At 42.3% G+C, this 26,214-nt stretch overlaps 1 protein-coding gene across 6 annotated transcripts in view; it reads left to right on the forward strand.

Annotated features, from left to right (window-relative positions):
* DNM3 (dynamin 3) overlaps positions 1–26,214 on the forward strand; it is a 422,060-nt gene that overhangs the window by 198,468 nt on the left and 197,378 nt on the right. For all 6 annotated transcript variants that reach the window (XM_056523256.1, XM_056523254.1, XM_056523257.1 and 3 more), the window contains exon 14: positions 3,410–3,518. In XM_056523256.1, coding sequence (XP_056379231.1) covers positions 3,410–3,518 — 109 coding nt within the window. The remainder of the gene's footprint in view (positions 1–3,409; positions 3,519–26,214) is intronic.

Raw genomic sequence — 26,214 nt, forward strand, 5'->3', positions numbered from 1 at the left:
TGTTTTTTTGGGCGCATACTATTGAAAATCTGGTGCAATTCAAGCCCCGCCCGATGTCCAAGTCCAAGCCCCTTTTTGAAAAAATGGAGGCACACATGGTGCAAATGAGGCAAAATCCTTTTAGGAAATGTGTGCTGCGCCATTTTTTTCATCCAATCTGGTTCACTTTGCACAAAAACAAAAAAAGTGAATTCAGTTTGGAATATTAACCCGTGTATAAAGCTACGTTCGCACTGCAGAATTACTGAACGTAATTCCGCTTAGAAATTCCGCTGCAGCAGAGTCCTATTGCCGCACAGTCCACACTACGGAATTTCAGCGGCAGAGTTTCAGTTTATTAGGCCTTTTATCCCCCTACGCTTTTCTCATTACAAGTCATGTCATTCTTTCATCATGGGATTCAGGGGTTTCTTTTCATCTTCGGGGCTGGAGGGGGAACGGCAGAAAAATGCAGATATCCATATACACATGGCTTTTTTCTGGGTATTTTAATTTTTTTATTTTTTAGTATTGGAGGAAAAACGTCACAATTTCTTTAAAAAAAAAAGAAAAAAAAAAGAGCATGCTGCCATTTTGAAAAACTATCACTGAGCCTAAACACACTACAAAAGGGTGAGAGAAAAAAAGTGCGGGTCTGGCGTTTTTTTAAATCGTTTTCCATTGTCTCAACTAACATCTGAACGCAGAGTTTTTTGCCCCATAAAAATGCCATTTGTTTAGTATGGCGTTTGTTTTTGTTTTTTTATTTAATTTTTTAATTTTATTCTGTGTGTTTCCACCCTAAAACTGTTAAAATGGTCTATAGTGTGGAAACATCGTTTTCACTATGTTTAGTATGGTAAAGGTCTTGATCAGTGGTCTCTAAACTGTGGACCTCCAGCTGTTGCAAAACTGCAACTCCCAGCATGCCCGGACCACCATTGGCGGTCCGGGCATGCTGGAAGTTGTAGTTTTGCAACAGCTGTGTTGTGAAACACTGCTTTATAGCAAACCCTCAGAAGTAGCAGCAGCATGGAGGACATTATAGAGCATGCTGGAAGTTGTAGTTTTGCAACAGCTGTGTTGTGAAACACGGCTTTATAGCAAACGCTCAGAAGTAGCAGCAGCATGGAGGACATTATAGAGCATGCTGGAAGTTGTAGTTTTGCAATAGATGTGTTGTGAAACATGGCTTTATAGCACACCCTCAGAAGTAGCAGCAGCAGCATGGAGGACATTATAGAGCATGCTGGAAGTTGTAGTTTTGCAACAGCTGTGTTGTGAAACACGGCTTTATAGCAAACCCTCAGAAGTAGCAGCAGCATGGAGGACATTATAGAGCATGCTGGAAGTTGTAGTTTTGCAATAGATGTGTTGTGAAACATGGCTTTATAGCACACCCTCAGAAGTAGCAGCAGCATGGAGGACATTATAGAGCATGCTGGGAGTTGTAGTTTTGCAATAGATGTGTTGTGAAACATGGCTTTATAGCACACCCTCAGAAGTAGCAGCAGCATGGAGGACATTATAGAGCATGCTGGAAGTTGTAGTTTTGCAATAGATGTGTTGTGAAACATGGCTTTATAGCACACCCTCAGAAGTATCAGCAGCAGCATGGAGGACATTATAGAGCATGCTGGGAGTAGTAGTTTTGCAGCAGCTGGAGGTGCACAGTTTGGAGACCTACCTCCATCAAAAACATCTGCTGTGCCCATTTCTCCATGTAACGTTACCAGATGTAACCCTGTGTGGCCTTCAAGTTTAACTTCATCATCATCACCATAATCATCTTGGTTGTGGAGCCGACATTTACCCCAGTATTCTAGTTTAGCTGGAGGCCAATCCCCGGCTTCCTGTAATCACCATCTTGGGCTTTGTGTTCTTTGTGAAATCTTCGGAGACCTGACCGGTTCCCTTTGACCTCCAGATAATTATCACTTCCACCTCTCCGTTTCCTCCTTGAAGAGTTTAGTATCTATTACCTTCCGTTATGTGTATATATATATATATATAATTTTTTTTATTATTATTATATATATATTTATATATATATGTATTTATTTATATCATTTTTTATTATTATTATTATTATATATATATATATATATATATATATATATATATACACATATATATGTTTTATTTATATTGTTTTTATTATTATTATTATTATATATATATATACACATATATATGTATTTATTTATTTTGTTTTTATTATTATTATTATCATTATTATTATATACACATATATATGTATTTATTTATATCGTTTTTATTATTATTTTATATATATGTATATATATATATTATTTATATTAAATATATGTAAAAAATTAATTAATGGTTATTTTTATTTTATTTTAATTTTTTGTGCAGCAATAGTGTCATTGCATTTATGCCGGGATTTTGGGCTAGAAAAAAAAATTACCGTATATCTAATCTGCCAGTGCTAGGACTGCACAAGAACGCGCCGTCTCGTAGACAGCTATGGATTCCGCGCAGAGTCTGCAGAAAGAGTGGACAGGTTTATTCTTTCTGCGGACACAAAATTCGGAAATTCTGCTTGAAATTCCGAGGAGGTGTGAAGTAGTGTTGCTCGCGAAAATTCGCAATTCGAATTTTATTCTCGAATATCGGACATTTGCGAATTCGCGAATATTCGAGAATATCGCACTATATATTCGCAATTTCGAATATTAGTTTTTCTTTTGTTTGTTTTTCACAGTACACGTCACAGTGATCACCCCTCTCTGCTTCCAGCTTGTGTGGTGTAAAGAAGACTAATACTATTGTGTGAGACTGGCGTGCGAATTTTCGCGTATGCAAATTTTTGCACATGCGAAAATAAAACGCGAATATTACGAATATGCGAATTTAGCGAATATATGACGAATATTCGTCCATATATTCGCGAAATATCGCGAATTCGAATATGGCCTATGCCGCTCAACACTAGTGTGAACATGCCCGAGGTGTGGTCTCCAACTTTTTGACAAATTTAGGCTATGTACACACAGCTGAAAATGTGCAGAACGTTCACCTGGAAAAGGAGGAGGATTGAGCAGGAGAGGTTTGTTATGGGAAATTGTTACTGCTCTGGACAGTTCCTGACATGGACAGATGTGTCAGCAGAGAGCACTGTGGTCAGACAGAAAGGAAATTCAAAAAGAAATGAACTTCCTCTGTATCATACAGCAGCTGATAAGTACTGGACGAATTTAGATTTTTAAATAGAAGTAATTTACATATCTGTTTAACTTTCTGGCACCAGTTGATTTAAAAAAAAAAATGTTTTCCACCGGAGTACCCCTTTAAGCTTCACTACCCAACCAGTCAGGCTCAGCCCGCTCCCTCTAGTTGTGATACTTTGACTTTCTCTGTTGTTTATGTCATTTTTCACTGATTTTCAGATTTTTTTGGCTTGTAGGAATGTTTACAAGGATTACCGCTGCCTGGAGCTGGCCTGTGACTCCCAGGAAGAGGTGGATAGCTGGAAGGCTTCTTTACTTCGTGCCGGAGTGTATCCGGATCGGCCGGTAAGGAACCGATTTTTTTTTTGTGGAAGAAATTAACATTGTTTTGTCAACTAATAATAAAAGAGGAATGGGCACTCACCCTGCTAAAATCTTTTGATTCTTCATGCTAAATTTATTTTTTGATTCTTCATACTAAAAACGCTCTCATGGTAGTGGAACAAAGACAGACTCGGCGGCAGCCGAGTCTGTCTTTGTTCCACTACCATGAGAGCGTTTTTAGTACGAAGAATAAAAAGATACATTTTAACAGGGTGAGTGCCCATTCCTCTCTTATTATTAGTTGGTTTATACATTACTGGACTGCTCTTTACATATATATATACATTAAAAAAATTTACTACTCCGTTCTATCCCTAGTATTTTAACCCCTTAAAGGGGTACTACGCCCCTAGATATCTTATCCCCTATCCAAAGGATAGGGGATAAGATGTCAGATCGCAGCGGTCCCGCTGCTGGGGACCCCGGGGATCGCCACTTCGGCACCCCGCTATCATTGCTGCACAGAGCGAGTTCGCTCTGCACGTAATGACGGGCAATACAGGGGCCGGATCATTGTTACGTCACTGCCCCGCCCCTCATGATGTCATGGCCCGCCCCCGTCACGCTGCTCCGGCCCCTGTATTGCCCGTCATTACGTGCAGAGCGAACTCGCTCTGTGCAGCAATGATAGCGGGGTGCCGCAGTGGCGATCCCCGGGGTCCCCAGCAGCGGGACCCTGGCGATCTGACATCTTATCCCCTATCCTTTGGATAGGGGATAAGATGTCTAGGGACGGAGTACCCCTTTAAGGACCACAAATTTTTTTTTTTTTGCACTTTCCTTTTTTTACATCTCACCTTCTAAAAATCATAACGCTTTCAGTTTTCCACCTACAGACCATATGAGGGATTTTTTTGTGCCACCAATTTTAATTCGTAATGAAATCAATCATTTCACCACAAAATCTATGGCATGACCCCAAAAAAATATTTGAGAGGCATAATTGAAAAAAAAACAAAAAACACCATTTTGTAACTTTTGGGGGCTTCCGTTTCTATGCAGTGTACTGTTTTGATAAAAATGTAAACTTATTTTTATTCTGTAAGTCCATACGATTAAAATGATACCCTACTTATGTAGGTTTAATCTTGTTTTACTTCTTTTAAAAAATGATAACTTTTTGTATGAAAATTTGTATGTTTAAAATTATCCTCTTCTGACCCCTATAACTTTTTTTTCGCATACGGGGCTATATGAGGGCTTTTTTTTTTTTTTTCACTGTGTTCTCTAGTTTTTATCTGTACCATTTTTGTTTCAATGGGACTTTTAGATCACTTTTCATACATTTTTTAGTGACCTAAAATACGCAATTCTGTACTTTGCCATTTTTTTTTACGTGTACGTCATTGACCGTGCGGTTTAATTAACAATATATTTTTATAGTTCGGACATTTACGCACGCAGCTACTGTATATCACATATGCTTACTTCTGTTTAAATTTTTTTTAACCTCTTCAGGATGCAGGGTGGACCTGTACAGCCTGCGCCCGCTCCCCTGCTATGATGCTGGGTCATGAGCTGACCCGGCGTCATAGCCGGTCGGTCCTGGCAGCTTTCAATGGCCGGGACCTGTGTCTAATGCCTTACATCACCGATCACGGTGATGCCCGGCATTAACCCTTTAGATATGGTGATCAAAATTGATCACCACGCCTAAAATGAAAAAATAAATAAATAAACATTCCCGGCAGCTCAGTCTGGCTGATCGGGATCACAACGGTGAAACCGCGGTGTCCCAATCAGCTTACAGGACAACAGGAGGGTCCTAACCTGCATCAGCGCCGTCCGATCTCCTCTGCGATGCTCCAGCCTGGTTCAGCAGGCCTGAGCAATCGAGCACAGATAACACTGGTCAATGCTGTGCTATGGCATAGCATTGATCAGTGTATGCAATCAGAAGATTGTATGTTATAGCCCCCTGTGGGGACAAAAAATGATGTAAAAATGAAAAGTTTATAAACATGAACTAACTCCTTCCCTAATAAAAGTTTAAATCACCCCCTTTTCCCAAATTCCATGTAAAAAATATGTATACATAATAAAAATAAACATATATAAAATAAATTAAAACCTACATAAATGAGGTATCCTTGTAACTGTATGGATCTACAGAATAAATATATGGTGTCATTTTTACCAAAAAGTGCACTGTGTAGAAACGGAAGCTGCTAAAAATTACAAAATGGTGTTTGTTTTTTTCAATTTTGTCCTACAAATACATTTGTTTTTGCTTTCGCCATAGATTTTGTGGTGAAATGACTGATGTCATTACAAAGTAAAATTGGTAGCACATAAAACAAGCCCTCATATGGTCTGTAGGTGGAAAACTGAAAGCGTTATGATTTTTAGAAGGTGAGGAGGAAAACAACGAAAGGGCAAAAATTTTATTTTTTAATTTTAGATGTCGCAATCAACTTTGATCACGGCATCTAACGGGTTAATTCTGGGCATCACCATGTTCGGTGATGTCTGGCAATAGACACGGGTCATGGCGGCTGACAGCCACCGGGACCACCCCGCTATGATGTTGGCTCAGCTCCTGAGCCTGCATCATAGTAGGGGAGTGGGCGCAGGGCGTACATGTACACCCTGCATCCTTAAAGGGGTACTCCACTGCCTCAGTGTTCGGAACATTTTATTCGGAATGCTGGGAGCGGACTGCGAGGGTCGTGACGTAACGTACACGCTCCTCGTGAAAAGTTTTCCACTGGAGTACCCCTTTAACAGTAGTGCCACCTGTTCATCCACCTGTGCCTAGTGTGTTACCTTCTATCACGATTTCCATCTCCAGTAATAATGGAAAAATCCTTAGAAAACTTGCTGCCGGCCATACATGTTATTGTTTGGGTAAGAACCCAAACCCTGTGACCTACCATATGGCCATTGGGTTCACCCACCTGTTACCAGGATATCTCCATACGATGGCTGGTACTGTAGAACTGATGGTGCTATCATATGATGTCAACTTTTTAGCCAAACAAATTTACAGAACTCGAAACCCCAGTGGAGCAAAAGAGGTCCCACTGCCAGAGACATCCAAGAAGAAGACACTTTGGACAAGTCTGATGGACCTGGTTTATGTAAATGATGTGAAAATTATACCTGCCCTTATCCATAATGGGAGGTCTCTTATCCATAATGGAAGGTTTCTTATCCATAATGGGAGGTCTCTTATCCATAATGGAAGGTTTCTTATCCATAATGGAAGGTTTCTTATCCATAATGGGAGGTCTCTTATCCATAGTGGAAATTCTATTATCCATAATGGAAGGTCTCTTATCCATAGTGAAAGGTCTCTTACCCATAATGGAAGGTCTCTTATGCATAAAAGGAGGTCTCTTATCCATAATGGAAAGTCTATTATCCATAATGGGAGGTCTCATATCCATAATCGAAGGTATCTTATCAATAATAGAAGGTATCTTATCAATAGTAGGTCTCTTATCCATAATGGAAGGTCTCTTATCCATAATGGAAGGTCTCTTATCCATAATGGAAGGTCTTTTATCCATAATAGAAGGTCTCTTATGCATAATGGGAGGTCTCTTATCCATAATGGAAAGTCTCTTATGCATAATGGGAGGTCTCTTATCCATAATGGGAGGTCTCTTATCCATAATGGAAAGTCTCTTATACATAATGGAAGGTCTCTTATCCATAATGGAAGGTCTATTATTCATAATGGGAGGTCTCTTATCCATAATGGAAGGTTTCTTATCCATAATGGAAGGTTTCTTATCCATAATGGGAGGTCTCTTATCCATAGTGAAAGGTTTCTTACCCATAATGGAAGGTCTCTTATGCATAATAGGAGGTCTCTTATCCATAATGGAGGTCTATTATCCATAATGGGAGGTCTCGTATCCATAATCAAAGGTATCTTATCAATAATAGAAGGTATCTTATCAATAGTAGGTCTCTTATCCATAATGGAAGGTCTCTTATCCATAATAGAAGGTCTCTTATGCATAATGGGAGGTCTCTTATCCATAATGGGAGGTCTCTTATCCATAATGGAAGGTCTCTTATCCATAATGGAAGGTCTCTTATTCATAAAGGGAGGTCTCTTATCCATAATGTAAAGGTCTCTTATCCATAATGTAAAGTCTATTATCCATAATAGAAGGTCACTTATGCATAGTGGAAGGTCTCTTATCCATAATGGAAGGTCTCTTATCCATAGTGAAAGGTCTCTTATCCATAATGGAAGGTCTCTTATGCATAATGGGAGGTCTCTTGTCCATAATGGAAAGTCTATTATCCATAATGGAAGGTCTCTTATCCATAATAGAAGGTATCTTATCAATAATAGAAGGTCTCTTATGCATAATGAAAGGTCTCTTATCCATACTGGCAGGTCTCTTATCCACAATGGAAGGTCTCTTATACATAGTGGAAGGTCTCTTATCCATAATGGAAGGTCTCTTATCCATAATGGAAGGTCTCTTATCCATAATGGAAGGTATCTTATCCATAGTAGAAGGTCTATTATCCATAGTGGAATGTCTCTTATCCAGAATGGAAGGTCTCTTATCCATAATGGGAGGTTTCTTATACATAATGGAAGGTCTCTTATCCATAATGGAAGGTCTCTTATCCATAATGGAAGGTCTCTTATCCATAATGGAAGGTCTCTTATGCATAATGGGAGGTTTCTTATACATAATGGAAGGTCTCTTATCCATAATGGAAGGTCTCTTATCCATAATGGAAGGTCTCTTATCCATAGTGGAAGGTCTCTTATGCATAATGAAAGGTCTCTTATCCACAATGGAAGGTCTCTTATACATAATGGAAGGTCTCTTATCCATAATGGAAGGTCTCTTATGCATAATGGAAAGGTCTCTTATACATAATGGAAGGTCTCTTATCCATAATGGAAGGTCTCTTATGCATAATGGAAGGTTTCTTATCCATAATGGAAGGTCTCTTATCCATAATGGAAGGTCTCTTATGCATAATGGAAAGGTCTCTTATACATAATGGAAGGTCTCTTATCCATAATGGAAGGTCTCTTATGCATAATGGAAGGTTTCTTATCCATAATGGAAAGGTCTCTTATACATAATGGAAGGTCTCTTATACATAATGGAAGGTCTCTTATCCATAATGGAAGGTATCTTATCCATAATGGAAGGTTTCTTATGCATAATGGAAAGGTCTCTTATCCATAATGGAAGGTCTCTTATGCATAATGGAAGGTTTCTTATCCATAATGGAAGGTCTTTTATCCATAATAGAAGGTCTCTTATGCATAATGGGAGGTCTCTTATCCATAATGGAAGGTCTCTTATGCATAATGCAGTCACATGTATTTTTTTATTGCAGCAGAAGAACATCTCCTTTTTTAAAGGGGTACTCCAATGTCAGTAAAAAAAAAGACCATGGAAGCTTATAGCATTTCTTACCTGGCTGCCCCACTTGTTTTGTGTGTGTGTAGTCCTCTCCCCCACCATGTCATAAACACTGCTTACTGGTTGAGCAATTGCCTGGTACTATAATGCCCAGAATGCCTTCCTTCAGGTACTCTTCACAAGCTTCCCACCCTGCCTACTGCCCTCCCACAGCAATCCTACTAGATCCTTCCCAGGGCTGCTGCAGAACATTGCTCTACAGAGCAGAACAGTCTGAAGAACCCGCTGTATGCATTCCTTGTCTGCTCCTCTGCCTATCTCTGCCTCTTTCCTAAATGTCCTAAAAAAGATATATACTGTATACGTGTATATGACAGGGAGATGGTGATGTAGGGGCTGGTCAGAGATGATGACATCACTCAGGGGGCTGGCTAGAGCTTAGAGGCAAGATCAAGCCTTGTTTCCTGAGACAGCAGAGGATGATGCCTTGTCTTGGGAGACAGAGGAAGGAGCTAGGGAAGTGCTAAGACAACAACACACCGACAATAAGAGGACTACACAACTTCCTGTCAGGTGAGAGGGAGGAGACGGGAAACTGCTAAGACAACACCACAAATGAAAGTACTATACAACTTCCTGTAAGGAGAGAGGGAGGAGCTGTGGAGCTGCAGAGAAAACACCACACTGACAATGAGAGGACTACACAACTCACTGTTAGGAGAAAGGGAGGATCCAGGAGCTGCTAAGACAACACCACACTGACAATGAGAGGACTACACAACTCACTGTTAGGAGAAAGGGAGGATCCAGGAGCTGCTAAGACAACACCACACTGACATTGAGAGGACTACACAACTAACTGTTAGGAGAAAGGGAGGATCCAGGAGCTGCTAAGACAACACCACACTGACATTGAGAGGACTACACAACTCACTGTTAGGAGAAAGGGAGAACCAGGAGCTGCTAAGACAACACCACACTGACAATGAGAGGACTACACAATTCACTGTTAGGAGAAATGGAGGATCCAGGAGCTACTAAGACAACACCACACTGACAATGAGAGGACTACACAACTCACTGTTAGGAGAAAGGGAGGATCCAGGAGCTGCTAAGACAACACCACACTGACAATGAGAGGACTACACAACTCACTGTTAGGAGAAAGGGAGGATCCAGGAGCTGCTAAGACAACACCACACTGACAATGAGAGGACTACACAACTCACTGTTAGGAGAAAGGGAGGATCCAGGAGCTGCTAAGACAACACCACACTGACATTGAGAGGACTACACAACTTCCTATCAGGAATGAATCACACAAAAGCATGCTGAAGCCAGAAACATTTGTGATAACCTTATATTAGTAAGTTATATATCTTTGGGGGTTTTATTTCATTTAAATACAATTTTATGATACCGGAATATTATTTTTAAACCCTTTATGGATATAGTTTATAGTTGGTGGTTTATTGTTAAAAGCTCTTAGTTCTTTGCTGCCCTCCCTTTTACCTACACAAGGACTCATCTCCAGTATTTTGCCTCCCAAGTTACCTTGAAATCCGTATTATTGCTTTTCCTTTATTTATTATTATTTTACCTCCAAACAATATCCGTGTGGGAGCGCCAGGACCGATCCCGAGCAGCGTCCTCTTCAGCCTTAGAACAGGATATCCATTTACCAAGGAGCTCAGCACCGGCTTTATGTATCTACAGAGTATCCGAATACAAGGCCGGCTCACAGCAATAACTGCGGCTTTGTGTCCAACCTTTCCAGTCTGGATTTCGGTGAGGTGCACCCATGTTTGTCTTGGCCGGGCGCCACCGTACGCGGGACATAGAGAAAATTCATATATGCAGCTATAAATGGACGGCTTACACGGTTCACATCTTTGTTTGCTTACTTCAGGTCCCCCGCTCCCTGCAATACCCCCCATGGTCTCTGGCTTCTTTCTAATATTCGAACACATGTTCCCTTGAAATCCCGAACGACCGCAGCCGGTGGATTCCGCGGAATCTGGAATTGGCTCATCAGACATTTTCTGGTAGATAAAAAATGTATCAAAAAGATAAAAAGAAAAAAAATGTTTGGTAAAAAGCTCTGAATGTCGCTAAGTCTCTGTTCACATGACAACGGCGCCTTTTGCAGTAAGTAGACGTCACCTGGAGTTTTTCTTGATGTCAGCAATAAATGAAGCACTGCGAGGTGCGCCAATGTTTAGGCATCAAGCAACATAAATTGCCAACTCTTTTTAAAGGAATAAACAGTAAAGAGCAGGGTTTTCCCAAATAGCGTGCCTCCAGCTGTTGCAAAACTACAACTCCCAGCATGCCAGCAACTCAATGCATTTAGGAATGTAGACATGGTCAAAACAACTTGCTGTCATCATGTATATATGGAGGAACTGTGTGATGTCATCATGTCCATATGTAGGAACTGTGTGATGTCATCATGTATATATGGAGGAACTGTGTGATGTCATCATGTCTATATGGAGGAACTGTGTGATGTCATCATGTCCATATGGAAGAACTGTGTGATGTCATCATGTCTATATGGAGGAACTGTGTGATGTCATCATGTCTATATGGAGGAACTGTGTGATGTCATTATGTCTATATGGAGGAACTGTGTGATGTCATCATGTCCATATGGAGGAACTGTGTGATGTCATCATGTCCATATAGAGGAACTGTGTGATGTCATCATGTCCATATAGAGGAACTGTGTGATGTCATCATGTCCATATGGAGGAACTGTGTGATGTCATCATGTATATATGGAGGAACTGTGTGATGTCATCATGTCTATATGGAGGAACTGTGTGATGTCATCATGTCCATATGGAGGAGCTGTGTGATGTCATCATGTCCATATGGAGGAACTGTGTGATGTCATCATGTCTATATGGAGGAACTGTGTGATGTCATAATGTCTATATGGAGGAACTGTGTGATGTCATCATGTCTATATGGAGGAACTGTGTGATGTCATCATGTCCATATGGAGGAACTGTGTGATGTCATCATGTCCATATGGAGGAATTGTGTGATGTCATCATGTCCATATGGAGGAACTGTGTGATGTCATCATGTAGATATGGAGGAACTGTGTGATGTCATCATGTCCATATGGGGGAACTGTGTGATGTCATCATGTCCATATGAGGGAACTGTGTGATGTCCTCATGTCCATTTGGAGGAACTGTGTGATGTCATCATGTCCATATGGAGGAACTGTGTGATGTCATCATGTCCATATGGAGGAACTGTGTGATGTCATCATGTCCATATGGGGAACTGTGTGATGTCATCATGTCCATATGGGGAACTGTGTGATGTCATCATGTCCATATGGAAGAACTGTGTGATGTCATCATATAGATATGGAGGAACTGTGTGATGTCATCATGTCCATATGGAGGAACTGTGTGATGTCATCATGTCCATATGGAGGAACTGTGTGATGTCATCATGTCCATATGGGGGAACTGTGTGATGTCATCATGTCCATATGAGGGAACTGTGTAATGTCCTCATGTCCATTTGGAGGAACTGTGTGATGTCATCATGTCCATATGGAGGAGCTGTGTGATGTCATCATGTCTATATGGAGGAACTGTATGATGTCATCATGTCCATATGGAGGAGCTGTGTGATGTCATCATGTCCATATGGGGGAACTGTGTGATGTCATCATGTCCATATGGGGGAACTGTGTGATGTCATCATGTCCACATGGAGGAACTGTGTGATGTCATCATGTCCATATGGGGGAACTGTGTGATGTCATCATGTCCATATGGAGGAACTGTGTGATGTCATCATGTCCATATGGAGGAACTGTGTGATGTCATCATGTCCATATGGGGAACTGTGTGATGTCATCATGTCCATATGGGGAACTGTGTGATGTCATCATGTCCATATGGAAGAACTGTGTGATGTCATCATATAGATATGGAGGAACTGTGTGATGTCATCATGTCCATATGGAGGAACTGTGTGATGTCATCATGTCCATATGGAGGAACTGTGTGATGTCATCATGTCCATATGGGGGAACTGTGTGATGTCATCATGTCCATATGAGGGAACTGTGTAATGTCCTCATGTCCATTTGGAGGAACTGTGTGATGTCATCATGTCCATATGGAGGAGCTGTGTGATGTCATCATGTCTATATGGAGGAACTGTATGATGTCATCATGTCCATATGGAGGAGCTGTGTGATGTCATCATGTCCATATGGGGGAACTGTGTGATGTCATCATGTCCATATGGGGGAACTGTGTGATGTCATCATGTCCACATGGAGGAACTGTGTGATGTCATCATGTCCATATGGGGGAACTGTGTGATGTCATCATGTCTATATGGAGGAACTGTGTGATGTCATCATGTCCATATGGAGGAACTGTGTGATGTCATCATGTCTATATGATGGAACTGTGTGATGTCATCATGTCCATATGGAGGAATTGTGTGATGTCATCATGTCCATATGGAGGAATTGTGTGATGTCATCATGTATATATATTGAGGAACTGTGTGATGTCATCATGTCCATATGGAGGAATTGTGTGATGTCATCATGTATATATATGGAGGAACTGTGTGATGTCATCATGTCCATATGGAGGAATTGTGTGATGTCATCATGTCCATATGGAGGAACTGTGTGATGTCATCATGTCCATATGAACTGTGTGATGTCATCATGTCCATATGGAGGAACTGTGTGATGTCATCATGTCCATATGGAGGAACTGTGTGATGTCATCATGTCTATATGGAGGAACTGTGTGATGTCATCATGTCCATATGGAGGAACTGTGTGATGTCATCATGTCCATATGGAGGAACTGTGTGATGTCATCATGTCCATATGGAGGAACTGTGTGATGTCGTCATGTATATATGGAGGAACTGTGTGATGTCATCATGTCCATATGGAGGAACTGTGTGATGTCATCATGTCCATATGGAGGAACTGTGTGATGTCATCATGTGAATAACGTCTTCAGCCCCTTTTAGAAAGTATGGCCACCAGGAATAAAGGCAAATAACCTGAGATTAGCAAGGTGTACCTAATAAAGTGGCCAGTGCATATGCAGATGTATTGTGACACACTGATGAAGTATGTGCGTCCAGCCCAGATGTTCCCGCGATCCGGCGATTGCTGGTTTTCTGATTCATATTTAGTCACCAGTATGTCCTGATCTTTCTGGTAAAAAGAAAAAAAATTATAATAAATGTTGATCTTTGTAGAATCATAAGACAGCTATTGCTCACAGGATACAAATGCAGGAATAAATGGACATTTTTATTAATTTATTTATTATTATATTATTATTGTAATTTTTGTTTTTCCTCCTATGTGACTAAAAATAATTAAAATTATTATTATTATTTTTTTATGAATTTTCGCCCGCTAGTCTCTAAAACGGAGATTGCTTTACAGTCCATAGTTCCTCACAGTGGAGAGTCGCTCTCGGTCTTTGATACGTAGATACTATTGCTCTACAATCTATGGTTCCTAGTAGTGCAGATTCGCCCCCGGTCTTTAATATAGAGATACTATTGCTCTACAATCTATGGTTCCTCACAGTGGAGAGTCGCTCTCGGTCTTTGATACGTAGATACTATTGAGATACAATCTATGGTTCCTCGCAGTGGAGATTCGCCCCCCGGTCTTTGATATAGAGATACTATTGAGATACAATCTATGGTTCCTCGCAGTGGAGATTCGCCCCCGGTCTCTGATACAGAGATACTATTGCTCTACAATCTATGGTTCCTCACAGTGGAGAGTCGCTCTCAGTCTTTGATACGTAGATACTATTGCTCTACAATCTATGGTTCCTCACAGTGGAGAGTCGCTCTCGGTTTTTGATACGTAGATACTATTGCTCTATAATCTATGGTTCCTCGCAGTGGAGATTCGCCCCCGGTCTCTGATACAGAGATACTATTGCTCTACAATCTACGGTTCCTCACAGTGGAGAGTCGCTCTCGGTTTTTGATACGTAGATACTATTGAGATACAATCTATGGTTCCTCGCAGTAGAGATTCACTCCTGGTCTCTGATACAGAGATACTATTGCTCTACAATCTATGGTTCCTCACAGTGGAGAGTCGCTCTCAGTCTTTGATACGTCAATACTATTGCTCTACAATCTATGGTTCCTCACAGTTGAGAGTCGCTCTCAGTCTTTGATACGTAGATACTACTGAGATACAATCTATGGTTCCTCGCAGTGGAGATTCACTCCTGGTCTCTGATACAGAGATACTATTGCTTTACAATCTATGGTTCCACGCAGTAGAGATTCGTTCCCGGTCTCTAATACGGATTTACTATTGCTTTATAATCTATGGTTCCTTGCAGTGGATACCCTCCCCCCCCGTCCCTGATACAGAGATACTATTAGGATACAATCCATGGTTCCTCGCAGTGGGCCCCCTGATCTCTGTCCCCTATAGTTGGGCCCAGATTCCCGTAATGAGATGGAGGACTGGCAGGTTAACCTGACTCCTTCCATAAGAGCTGGAAAGAAATTTGGAGAAAAACTTTGAAGCCTTCCTCTTGATTTTGCAGTCGGCTGACCTTCGCCCCTCTGTATCGTAGGCATTGTATGTCTTCTCTCTTACCTATACCCCACTTATAGTTAGTTTTATGTATTAACCTCTTAACCCCTTTACTGCGAAATACGTTATAAATTACACATCTGGTTTTCTCTTCATCTCCATCGCTGCTGATTGTTCCCAGGACTTCTTCTGTAGATAAAGTTCTAGGGGGTTTTTGTATGAAGTTTCCTTTGCTCTATAGAAATAACCTGTAGATGGTTTCTTTTCTATGTTTTGGTAACTTTCAGCAATGATGACCATTTGTTCAATTGTGTTAAAAAATGTTTTCATTTCCTCTGCTCTGGAAACAACTTACTCGTCCCTGCACAAACTGTGGACCTCCAGCTGTTGCAAAACTACAACTCCCAGCATGTCCAGACAACCAACGACAGGATCAGAAATATTATAATTTAATAGCTACAGACGCGGTGATACCAAATGCGTTTATTGCTATTTATTTTAACAGTGTTTTATTTGAAAGATGTGAAAAGTGGGTTGATTTAAAGTTTTATTGGCATGTATATTTTTAACATTTTTTAAAACATTTTTTTTCGTACATTTTTTAAATGCCCATGTACCATAGTCAATACAAAAAATCCTGGATTACCCCTTTAACAATCGCTGATCTAGGGAAGAAACTGAGACAGTTAAAGACCCGTGCTTCCCCAGTAACCCATCAGCACCCCGCTATTATACCATGCAGGTGCCCGATGGGTCTTCTAGACACCAGGGATTACCGGTATTTAAAGGGATATTCCGGTGGAAAACTTTTTTTTTAAGTGAACTGATGCCAGAAAGTTAAACAGATTTGTAAATTACTTCTATTAAAAAATCTTAGTACTTATTAGCGGCTGTATGCTACAGAGGAAATTCTTTTCTTTTTGAATTTCTTTTTTGTCTTGACCACAGTGCTCTCTGCTGACACCTCTGTCCGTGTCAGGAACTGTCCAGAGAGGCACAGGTTTGCAACGGGGATTTTCTCCTGCTCTGGACAGTTCCTGATACGGGCATCAGGTGTCAGCAGAGAGCACTGTGGACAAGACAAAATAGAAATTCAAAAAGAAAAGAATTTCCTCTGTAGCATACAGCTGCTCAAAAGTACTGGAAGGGTAAAGATTTTTTAATAGAAGTAATTTACAAATCTGTTTAACTTTCTGGCACCAGTTGTTTAAAAAAAAAAAAAATGTTTTCCACAGGAGTACCCCTTTAACCCCTTCAGGACATAGCTCGTATGGATACGCCCTGCATCCCGAGTCCTTAAGGACCGAGGGCGTATCCATATGCCCGTGGGAATTCCGGCCCCCACCGCTAGCCGGTTGGGGACCGGAGCCGGATGCCTGCTGAAATCGTTCAGCAGGCATCCCGGCATATCGCCCTGGGGGGTCATTATGACAATTCAGTCCAGCGATCTGCGGCGATTCTGGGTCAATCGGGTCTCCAGTGACCCGATGACCCGTAATTACTGGCTGTTCGGGGCCGTCTCTGATGGCCCCGAACAGCCAGAGCCTGCAGGGGTGAGGTGGCACTGGTGCCACCTCACGATCGCCCTGATTCGTCGGCCGGATTACCGGCCGACCAATCAGGGCGCCTGCTGCGGGTGTCACTCCCGCAACCCGCTCCGCCCCTCTTCCGGAGGACGTGAGCGGGTGCGGGACGTGCACCCCGGGTGCTGGGGACCCCGATCCCCGGCGTCCATGTTGGGATCTGGGCCCCAGGAGCAGCGGCGGCGGCGGGACTGATGTGATGCGGCTGGATCGTTGGAGGTGAGTGACAGCCTCCTGCTGTTGCTTAGCAACAGCTCCCAGCATGCAAAAAGGGCATGCTGGGAGCTTTAGTTATGCAACAGCAGGAGGCAGACCACCCCAACTCCCAGCATTCCCTTATGGGCATGCTGGGACTTATGGTTTTGCAACAGCTGGAGGCACATTTTTTCTATGGAAAAGTGTACCTTCAGCTGTTGTATAACTACAACTCCCAGCTTGCACAAACAGCTAAAGTGCATGCTGGGAGTTGTAGTGGTGCATCTGCTGGTTGCATAGCTACAACTCCCAGCATGCCCGTTGGCTGTCGGTGACTGCTGAGAGTTGTAGTTTTGCAACAGCTGAAGGCACACTGGTTGTGAAACTCAGAGTTTTTGTTTACCTAACTCAGTGTTTCACGACCGGTGTGCCTCCAGCTGTTGCAAACTACAACTCTCAGCAGTCACCGTACACCATGCACCGTACATGCTGGGAGTTGTAGTTTTGCAACAGCTGGAGGCACACTGGTTGTGAAACACTGAGTTAGGTCACAAACTCAGTGATACATAACCAGTGTGCCTACAGTTGTTGCAAAACTACAACTCTCAGCAGTCACCGACAGCCAACGGGCATGCTGGGAGTTGTAGTTATGCAACAGCTGGATGACCCCCCCCCCAATGTGAACGTACAGGGTACACTCACATGGGCGGAGGATTACAGTAAGTATCTGGCTGCAAGTTTGAGCTGCCGCAAACTTTCTGCTGCAGCTCAAATTGCCAGCGAGAAACTACTGTGAACCCCCGCCCGTGTGACTGTCCCCTAAAAACACTACACTACACTAACACACAATAAAATAAAAAGTAAAAAACACTACATATATACATACCCCTACACAGCCCCCCTCCCCTCCCCAATAAAAATGAAAAACGTCTGGTACGCCACTGTTTCCAGAACGGAGCCTCCAGCTGTTGCAAAACAACTCCCAGTATTGTCGGACAGCCGTTGACTGTCCAGGCATGCTGGGAGTTTTGAAACAGCTGGAGGCACCCTGTTTGGGAATCACTGGCGTAGAATTCCCCTATGTCCACCCCTATGCAAGTCCCTAACTTAGGCCTCAAATACGCATGGCGCTCTCACTTTGGAGCCCTGTCGTATTTCAAGGCAACAGTTTAGGGTCACATATGGGGTGTCGCCGTACTCGGGAGAAATTATGTTACAAATTTTGGGGGGTATTTTCTGCTTTTACCCTATAAAAAAATGTAAAATTTTTGGGAAAACAAGCATTTTAGGTAAAAAAAATTTTTTTTTTTTTACATATGCAAAAGTCGTGAAACACCTGTGGGGTATGAAGGTTCACTTAACCCCTTGTTACGTTCCCCGAGGGGGGTCTAGTTTCCAAAATGGTATGCCATGTGGGTGTTTTTTTTGCTGTCCTGGCACCATAGGGGCTTCCTAAATGCGGCATGCCCCCAGAGCAAAATTTGCTTTCAAAAAGCCAAATGTGACTCCTTCTCTTCCGAGACCTGTAGTGCGCCAGCAGAGCATTTTTCACCCCCATATGGGGTGTTTTCTGAATCAGGAGAAATTGGGCTTCAAATTTTTAGGGGTATTTTCTGCTATTACCCTTTTTAAAAATCAAAATTTTTTGGGAAAACAAGCATTTTAGGTAAAAATTTTTAGTTTCCAAAATGGTATGCCATGTGTTTTTTATTTGCTGTTCTGGCACCATAAGGGCTTCCTAAAGGTGACATGCCCCCAAAAACCATTTCAGAAAAACGTACTCTCCAAAATCCCCTTGTCGCTTCTTCCCTTCTGAGCCCTCTACTGCGCCCGCCGAACACTTTACATAGACATATGAGGTATGTGCTTACTCGAGAGAAATTGGGCTACAAATACAAGTAAACATTTTGTCCTTTTACCCCTTGTAAAAATTCAAAAATTGGGTCTACAAGAACATGTAAGTGTAAAAAATGAAGATCGTGAATTTTCTCCTTCACTTTGCTGCTATTCGTGTGAAACACATAAAGGGTTAAAACACTTACTGAATGTCATTTTGAATACTTTGGGGGGTGTAGTTTTTATAATGGGGTCATTTATGGGGTATTTCTAATATGAAGACCCTTCAAATCCACTTCAAACCTGAACTGGTCCCTGAAAAATACTGAGTTTGAAAATTTTGTGAAAAATCGGAAAATTGCTGCTGAACTTTGAAGCCCTCTGGTGTCTTCCAAAAGTAAAAACTCATCAATTTTATGATGCAAACATAAAGTAGACATATTGTATATGTGAACCAAAAAAAATGTATTCGTAATATCCATTTTCCTTACAAGCAGAGAGCTTCAAAGTTAGAAAAATGCAAAATTTTCAAATTTTTCATCAAATTTTGGGATTTTTCACCAAGAAAGGATGCAAGTATTGACAAAAATTTACCACTATGTTAAAGTAGAATATGTCACGAAAAAACATTCTCGGAATCAGAATGATAACTAAAAGCATTCCAGAGTTATCAATGTTTAAAGTGACAGTGGTCAGATGTGCAAAAAACGCTCCGGTCCTTAACCCCTTAAGGACCGAGCCCTTTTTCACCTTAAGGACCGGAGCGTTTTTTGCAATTCTGACCACTGTCACTTTAAACATTAATAACTCTGGAATGCTTTTAGTTATCATTCTGATTACGAGAATGTTTTTTCGTGACATATTCTACTTTAACTTAGTGGTAAAATTTTATGGTAACTTGCATCCTTTCTTGGTGAAAAATCACCAAATTTGATGAAAAAAATGAAAATTTTGCATTTTTCTAACTTTGAAGCTCTCTGCTTGTAAGGAAAATGGATATTCAAAATATATTTTTCTTGGGTTCACATATACAATATGTCTACTTTATGTTTGCATCATAAAATTTATGAGTTTTTACTTTTGGAAGACACCAGAGGGCTTCAAAGTTCAGCAGCAATTTTGACATTTTTCACAAAATTTTCAAACTCGCTATTTTTCATGGACCAGTTCACGTTTGAAGTGGATTTGAAGGGCCTTCATATTAGAAATGCCCCATAAAAGACCCCATTATAAAAACTACACCCCCCAAAGTATTCAAAATGACATTCAGTAAGTGTATTAACCCTTTAGGTGTTTCACAGGAATAGCAGCAAAGTGAAGGAGAAAATTCAAAATCTTCATTTTTTACACTCGCATTTTCTTGTAGACCCAATTTTTTTAATTTTTACAAGGGGTAAAAGGACAAAATTTTTACTTGTATTTGTAGCCCAATTTCTCTCCGCAGTAGAGGGCTCAGAAGGGAAGGAGCGTCAAATGGTTTTTGGGGGGCATGTCACCTTTAGGAAGCCCCTATGGTGCTAGGACAGCAAAAAAAAAAAAACACATGGCATACCATTTTGGAAACTAGACCCCTCAGGGAACGTAACAAGGGGTAAAGTGAACCTTAATACCCCACAGGTGTTTCACGACTTTAGCATATGTAAAAAAAATTATATTTTTTTTACCTAAAATGCTTGGTTTCCCAAAAATTTTACATTTTTAAAAAGGGTAATAGCAGAAAACACCCCCCAAAATTTGAAGCCCAATTTCTCCCGATTCAGAAAACACCCCATATGGGGGTGAAAAGTGCTCTGCTGGCGCACTACAGGTCTCAGAAGAGAAGGAGTCATGTTTGGCTTTTTGAAAGCAAATTTTGCTCTGGGGGCATGCCGCATTTAGGAAGCCCCTATGGTGCCAGGACAGCAAAAAAAAAAAACACATGGCATACCATTTCGGAAACTAGACCCCTCGGGGAACGTAACAAGGGGTTAAGTGAACCTTTATACCCCACAGGTGTTTTATGACTTTTGTATATGTAAAAAAAAAATTTTTTTTTTTACCTAAAATGCTTGTTTTCCCAAAAATTTTACATTTGTAAAAAGGGTAATAGCAAAAAATACCCCACAAAATTTGAAGCCCAATTTCTCCCGAGTACGGCGATACCCCATATGTGTCCCTAAACTGTTGCCTTGAAATACGACAGGGCTCCAAAGTGAGAGTGCCATGCGCATTTGAGGCCTAAATTAAGGATTGCATAGGGGTGGACATAGGGGTATTCTACACCAGTGATTCCCAAACAGGGGGCCTCCAGCTGTTGTAAAACTCCCAGCATGCCTGGACAGTCAGTGGCTATCTGGCAATACTGGGAGTAGTTGTTTTGCAACAGCTGGAGGCTCCGTTCTGGAAACAGTGGCGTACCAGACGTTTTTCATTTTTATTGGGGAGGGGAGGGGGGCTGTGTAGGGGTATGTATATATGCAGTGTTTTTTTACTTTTTATTTTATTTTGTGTTAGTGTAGTGTAGTGTTTTTAGGGTACAGTCACATGGGCGGGGGTTCACAGTAGTTTCTCGCTGGCAGTTTGAGCTGCGGCAGAAAATTTGACGCAGCTCAAACTTGCAGCCGGATACTTACTGTAATCCTCCGCCCATGTGAGTGTACCCTGTACGTTCACATTGGGGGGGGGGGGGAACATCCAGCTGTTGCAAAACTACAACTCCCAGCATGGACGGTCTATCAGTGCATGCTGGGAGTTGTAGTTTTGCAACCGCTGGAGGCTCCGTTTTGGAAACAGTGACGTACCAGACGTTTTTCATTTTTATTGGGGAGGGGAGGGGGGCTGTGTAGGGGTATGTGTATATGTAGTGTTTTTTACTTTTTATTTTATTGTGTGTTAGTGTAGTGTAGTGTTTTTAGGGTACAGTCGCATGGGCGGGGGGTTCACAGTAGTTTCTCGCTGGCAGTTTGAGCTGCGACAGAAAATTTGCCACAGCTCAAACTTGCAGCCGGATACTTACTGTAATCCTCCGCCCATGTGAGTGTACCCTGTACATTCACATTGGGGGGGGGAAACATCCAGCTGTTGCAAAACTACAACTCCCAGCATGTACGGTCTATCAGTGCATGCTGGGAGTTGTAGTTTTGCAACAGCTGGAGACACACAGGTTGTGAAACACCGAGTTTGGTAACAAACTCAGTGATTTGCAACCAGTGTGCCTTCAGCTGTTGCAAAAGCTACAACCCCCAGCATGTACGGACAGCGGAAGGGCATGCTGGGTCTTGTAGTTATGCAACAGCCGGAGGCATACTACATTGGCTGGGGATGCTGGGGATTGTAGTTATGCAACAGCTGGAGACACACTGGTTTACTACTTAACTCAGTGTGCCTTCAGCTGTTGCAAAACTACAACTCTCAGCAGTCACCGACAGCCAAGGGGCATGTTGGGAGTTGTAGTTATGCAACCACCAGATGCACCACTACAACTCCCAGCATGCACTTTAGCTGATTGTGCAAGCTGGGAGTTGTAGTTACACAACAGCTGAAGGTACACTTTTACATAGAAAGAATGTGCCTTCAGCTGTTGCAAAACTACAAGTCCCAGCATGCCCATAAGGGCATGCTGGGAGTTGTGGTGGTCTGCCTCCTGCTGTTGCATAACTACAGCTCCCAGCATTCCCTTGTTGCATGCTGGGAGCTGTTGCTAAGCAACAGCAGGAGGCTGTCACTCACCTCCAACGATCCAGCAGCACAGGTCAGTCCCTCGTCGTCTCCGCCGCCGCCGCTGCTCCTGGGGCCCCGATCCCAACAGGGACGCCGGGGATCGGGGTCCCCAGCACCGGGAGTCGTCTTCCCGCACCCGCTCACGTCCTCCGGAAGAGGGGCGGAGCGGGTTGCGGGAGTGACACCCGCAGCAGGCGCCCTGATTGGTCGGACGGTAATCCGGCCGACGAATCAGGGCGATCGTGAGGTGGCACCAGTGCCACCTCACCCCTGCTGGCAATGGCTGTTCGGGGCCGTCTCTGACGGCCCCGATCAGCCAGTAATTCCGGGTCATCGGGTCACTGGAGACCCGATTGACCCGGAATCTGCCGCAGATCGCTGGACTGAATTGTCCAGCGATCTGCAGCAATCGCCGACATTGGGGGACATAATGACCCCCCTGGGCGATATGCCGGGATGCCTGCTGAACGATTTCAGCAGGCATCCGGCTCCGGCTCCCCTCCGGCTAGCGGTGGGGGCCGGAAATGCTCAGGGCGTATCCATACGCCCTCGGTCCTTAAGGACTTGGAAACGGGGGCGTATGGATACGCCCTATGTCCTTAAGGGGTTAAGGCCAAAATGGGCTCCGTCCTGAAGGGGTTAATGTTTAAAAGCCGCGATCACTATTGATCACAGTATTTTACAATTTAAATGACAGACTTCGGAGTGATCTCCAATGTCCACTACGACCCCTCCCTCACGTAGACTTGCATTGAGGGGGCAGGAGGCGTGACGTCAGGAGCGGGAAGTGACTGTGATGTCAGGAGCCTCCGCCCCCCATCGCCAGTCATCCGGCGGGGAGCGAAGTTTGCTCCGTGCACTGGATGTCTGTTGTGCCGCAACCGAGATTGCTGGAGTCCCCAGCAGCAAGACCCCCTGCAATCTGACATCTTATCCCCTAAAATTTAGAAAATTTTCAGAAATGACTCTGATGGTGAAAAAACAATCCAAAAAAAAGCCCACATTTCGAGAACACCCCCCCCCCCCCCCCCCCCCCACAACAAAAATAATGTTTTGGCCGGAAGAGTAGGCAAATTTTGGTGCATGTTTAGCACTTGACATTTCTAATTATAGTGAAATGCTTTTCCCCTGACTTGTTCCCAAAATTTTTTACCTGAAAATCCAATAGTAAATGAGGCCCACTGTTTCTGGCCGCATGGAATGCTGGGAAAGGTCAGAGACAACAGTAAAATAAAAAAGACTTGCTTTACAGCACTTCCGGGTGTGGGTCCTGAGCATGAAAACGGATAGATTGGCGCACGGAGTTAATAGAAGTAAATTACACATTATATTGCACATTATAAATCGGCATCATGGGGTCAAAGGCTGAAGAAAAAAAAATCGTGGACTACCGGGGTACTCTGGGGAACTCCGCTCCTGTCCTCTACATAGTGATTTACAGCTCCCAGCAGATCTTTCTTACTTTTATATGTAAGGATTTGCTTTATCTATATTAGTTATCTACTCATTACTCTTTAAAGAGGTATTCCAGGAAAATAAACTATTTTTTAAATAAAATCTAAATCCTTCCAATAATTATCAGCTGCTGAAGTTGAGTTGTTCTTTTCTGATAACAGTGCTCTCTGCTGACATCTCTGCTTGTCTCGGGAACTGCACTCGGGAACGAGTAAAAGAGGTTTGCTGTGGGGATTTGCTTCTACTCTGGACAGTTCCTGAGACACGTGTCATCAGAGAGCACATAGACAGAAAAGAACAACTCCACTTCAGCAGCTCATAAGTACTGAAAGGATTAAGATTTTTTTAATAGAAGAAATTTACAAATCTGTTTAACTTTCTGGAGCCTGTTGATATATAAAAAAAAAAAGTTTTTTCCTGGATAACCCCTTTAATACTCACTTTTTACCAGGTTAATCCTCAAAACCAATTACCAGGTTTCCATAGAGTTATGGTCCCAACATACAATGGTCGTCCTGGAACCAATAATATTGTAACTTGAGGGACCACTGTCTTATCGATGAGTGAGTTGAAGGTGCTGATTAGTGATGAGCAACAGGGGCCATATTCGAATTTGCGATATTTCCCGAATATATTGACGATTATTCGTTCCTATGTTTGCGAAATTCGCATATTCGCTATGTTCGTTCCCTTTTTTTTCCCATGCAAAAATTTGCATGGAAAATTCCCATAAAAATTTGCATGTGAAAAAATAAAAACAAATATTCATCATTACGAATATATAGCACTATATTCTAAATATCGCGAAGTGCCGATATCCGCGAATAAAAATTTGTATTATGAATATTTGTGCTAAACAATAGTGCTGATGACTTTGAAAGAGCTTTATTCGTCATTACAAATCGTACAAGAAATTACAATCGCACAAAGCATGACAGTACAATATACAGCACAGGTTCCCTAAGCTATACACCGTACCACATGCTACACTAACACTCTGCTCCATCACTCGATATCGAAAAAAAACAAAGTCGAAAAACAGGGAGGGGCGTGGGAACAATAGGGATGGGGGTTGGGGGGATCACAGAGTCAAAATGCTGGGCAAACATTTGGGGAGGTAGGGGAAGCAGAGGGCCGTTAAAGGGGTACTCCGGTGAAAACCTTTTTTCTTTTAAATCAACTTGTGGCAGAAAGTTAAACATATTTGTAGATTACTTCTATTAAAAAATCTTAATCCTTCCTGTACTTATTAGCTGCTGAATACTACAGAGGAAATTCTTTTCTTTTTGGAATGCTCTCTGATGACATCACGAGCACAGTGCTCTCTGCTGATGTTATTATAATAATAATAACACTTTTTTTTATTGTTGTCCTTAGTGGGTTTTGAACCCAAGTCCCCAGCACTGCAAGGCAGCAGTGCTAACCACTGAGCCACCATGCTGCCCTTAGCATACATCTGCTATGCATGGTTGCTAAAATGGACAGAGATATCAGCAGAGAGCACTGTGCTCGTGATGTCATCAGTGTTCCAAAAAGAAAGGAATTTCCTCTGTAGCATTCAGCAGCTAATAAGTGCTGGAAGGATTAAGATTTTTTAATAGAAGTAATTTACAAATATGTTTAACTTTCTGCCACCAGTTGATTTAAAAGAAAAAAAGGTTTTCCCCAGAGTACCCCTTTAACCTCTTAAGGACCCATGACGTATGCATACGTCATGTCTTTTCCTGGTCTCCGCCGCTCACCCGGCGGAGATCGGAAGCGGATCCCTGCTGAAATCCTTTAGCAGGGATCCAGGGCAAACGCCGAGGGGGGCCATGTAGGAAATAGCCCTTGCGATCTGCGGCGATACCGGGCTGATCGGGTCTCTGGGACCCGCCCGCCCGGTAATTTCGCATGATCCCGGCTGTCACAGACAGCCAGGACCATGGTGAAGACTAGGAGCG

The sequence above is a fragment of the Hyla sarda genome, chromosome 6, assembly GCF_029499605.1.
Source record: "Hyla sarda isolate aHylSar1 chromosome 6, aHylSar1.hap1, whole genome shotgun sequence".
NCBI classification, from domain to species: Eukaryota; Metazoa; Chordata; class Amphibia; order Anura; family Hylidae; genus Hyla; species Hyla sarda.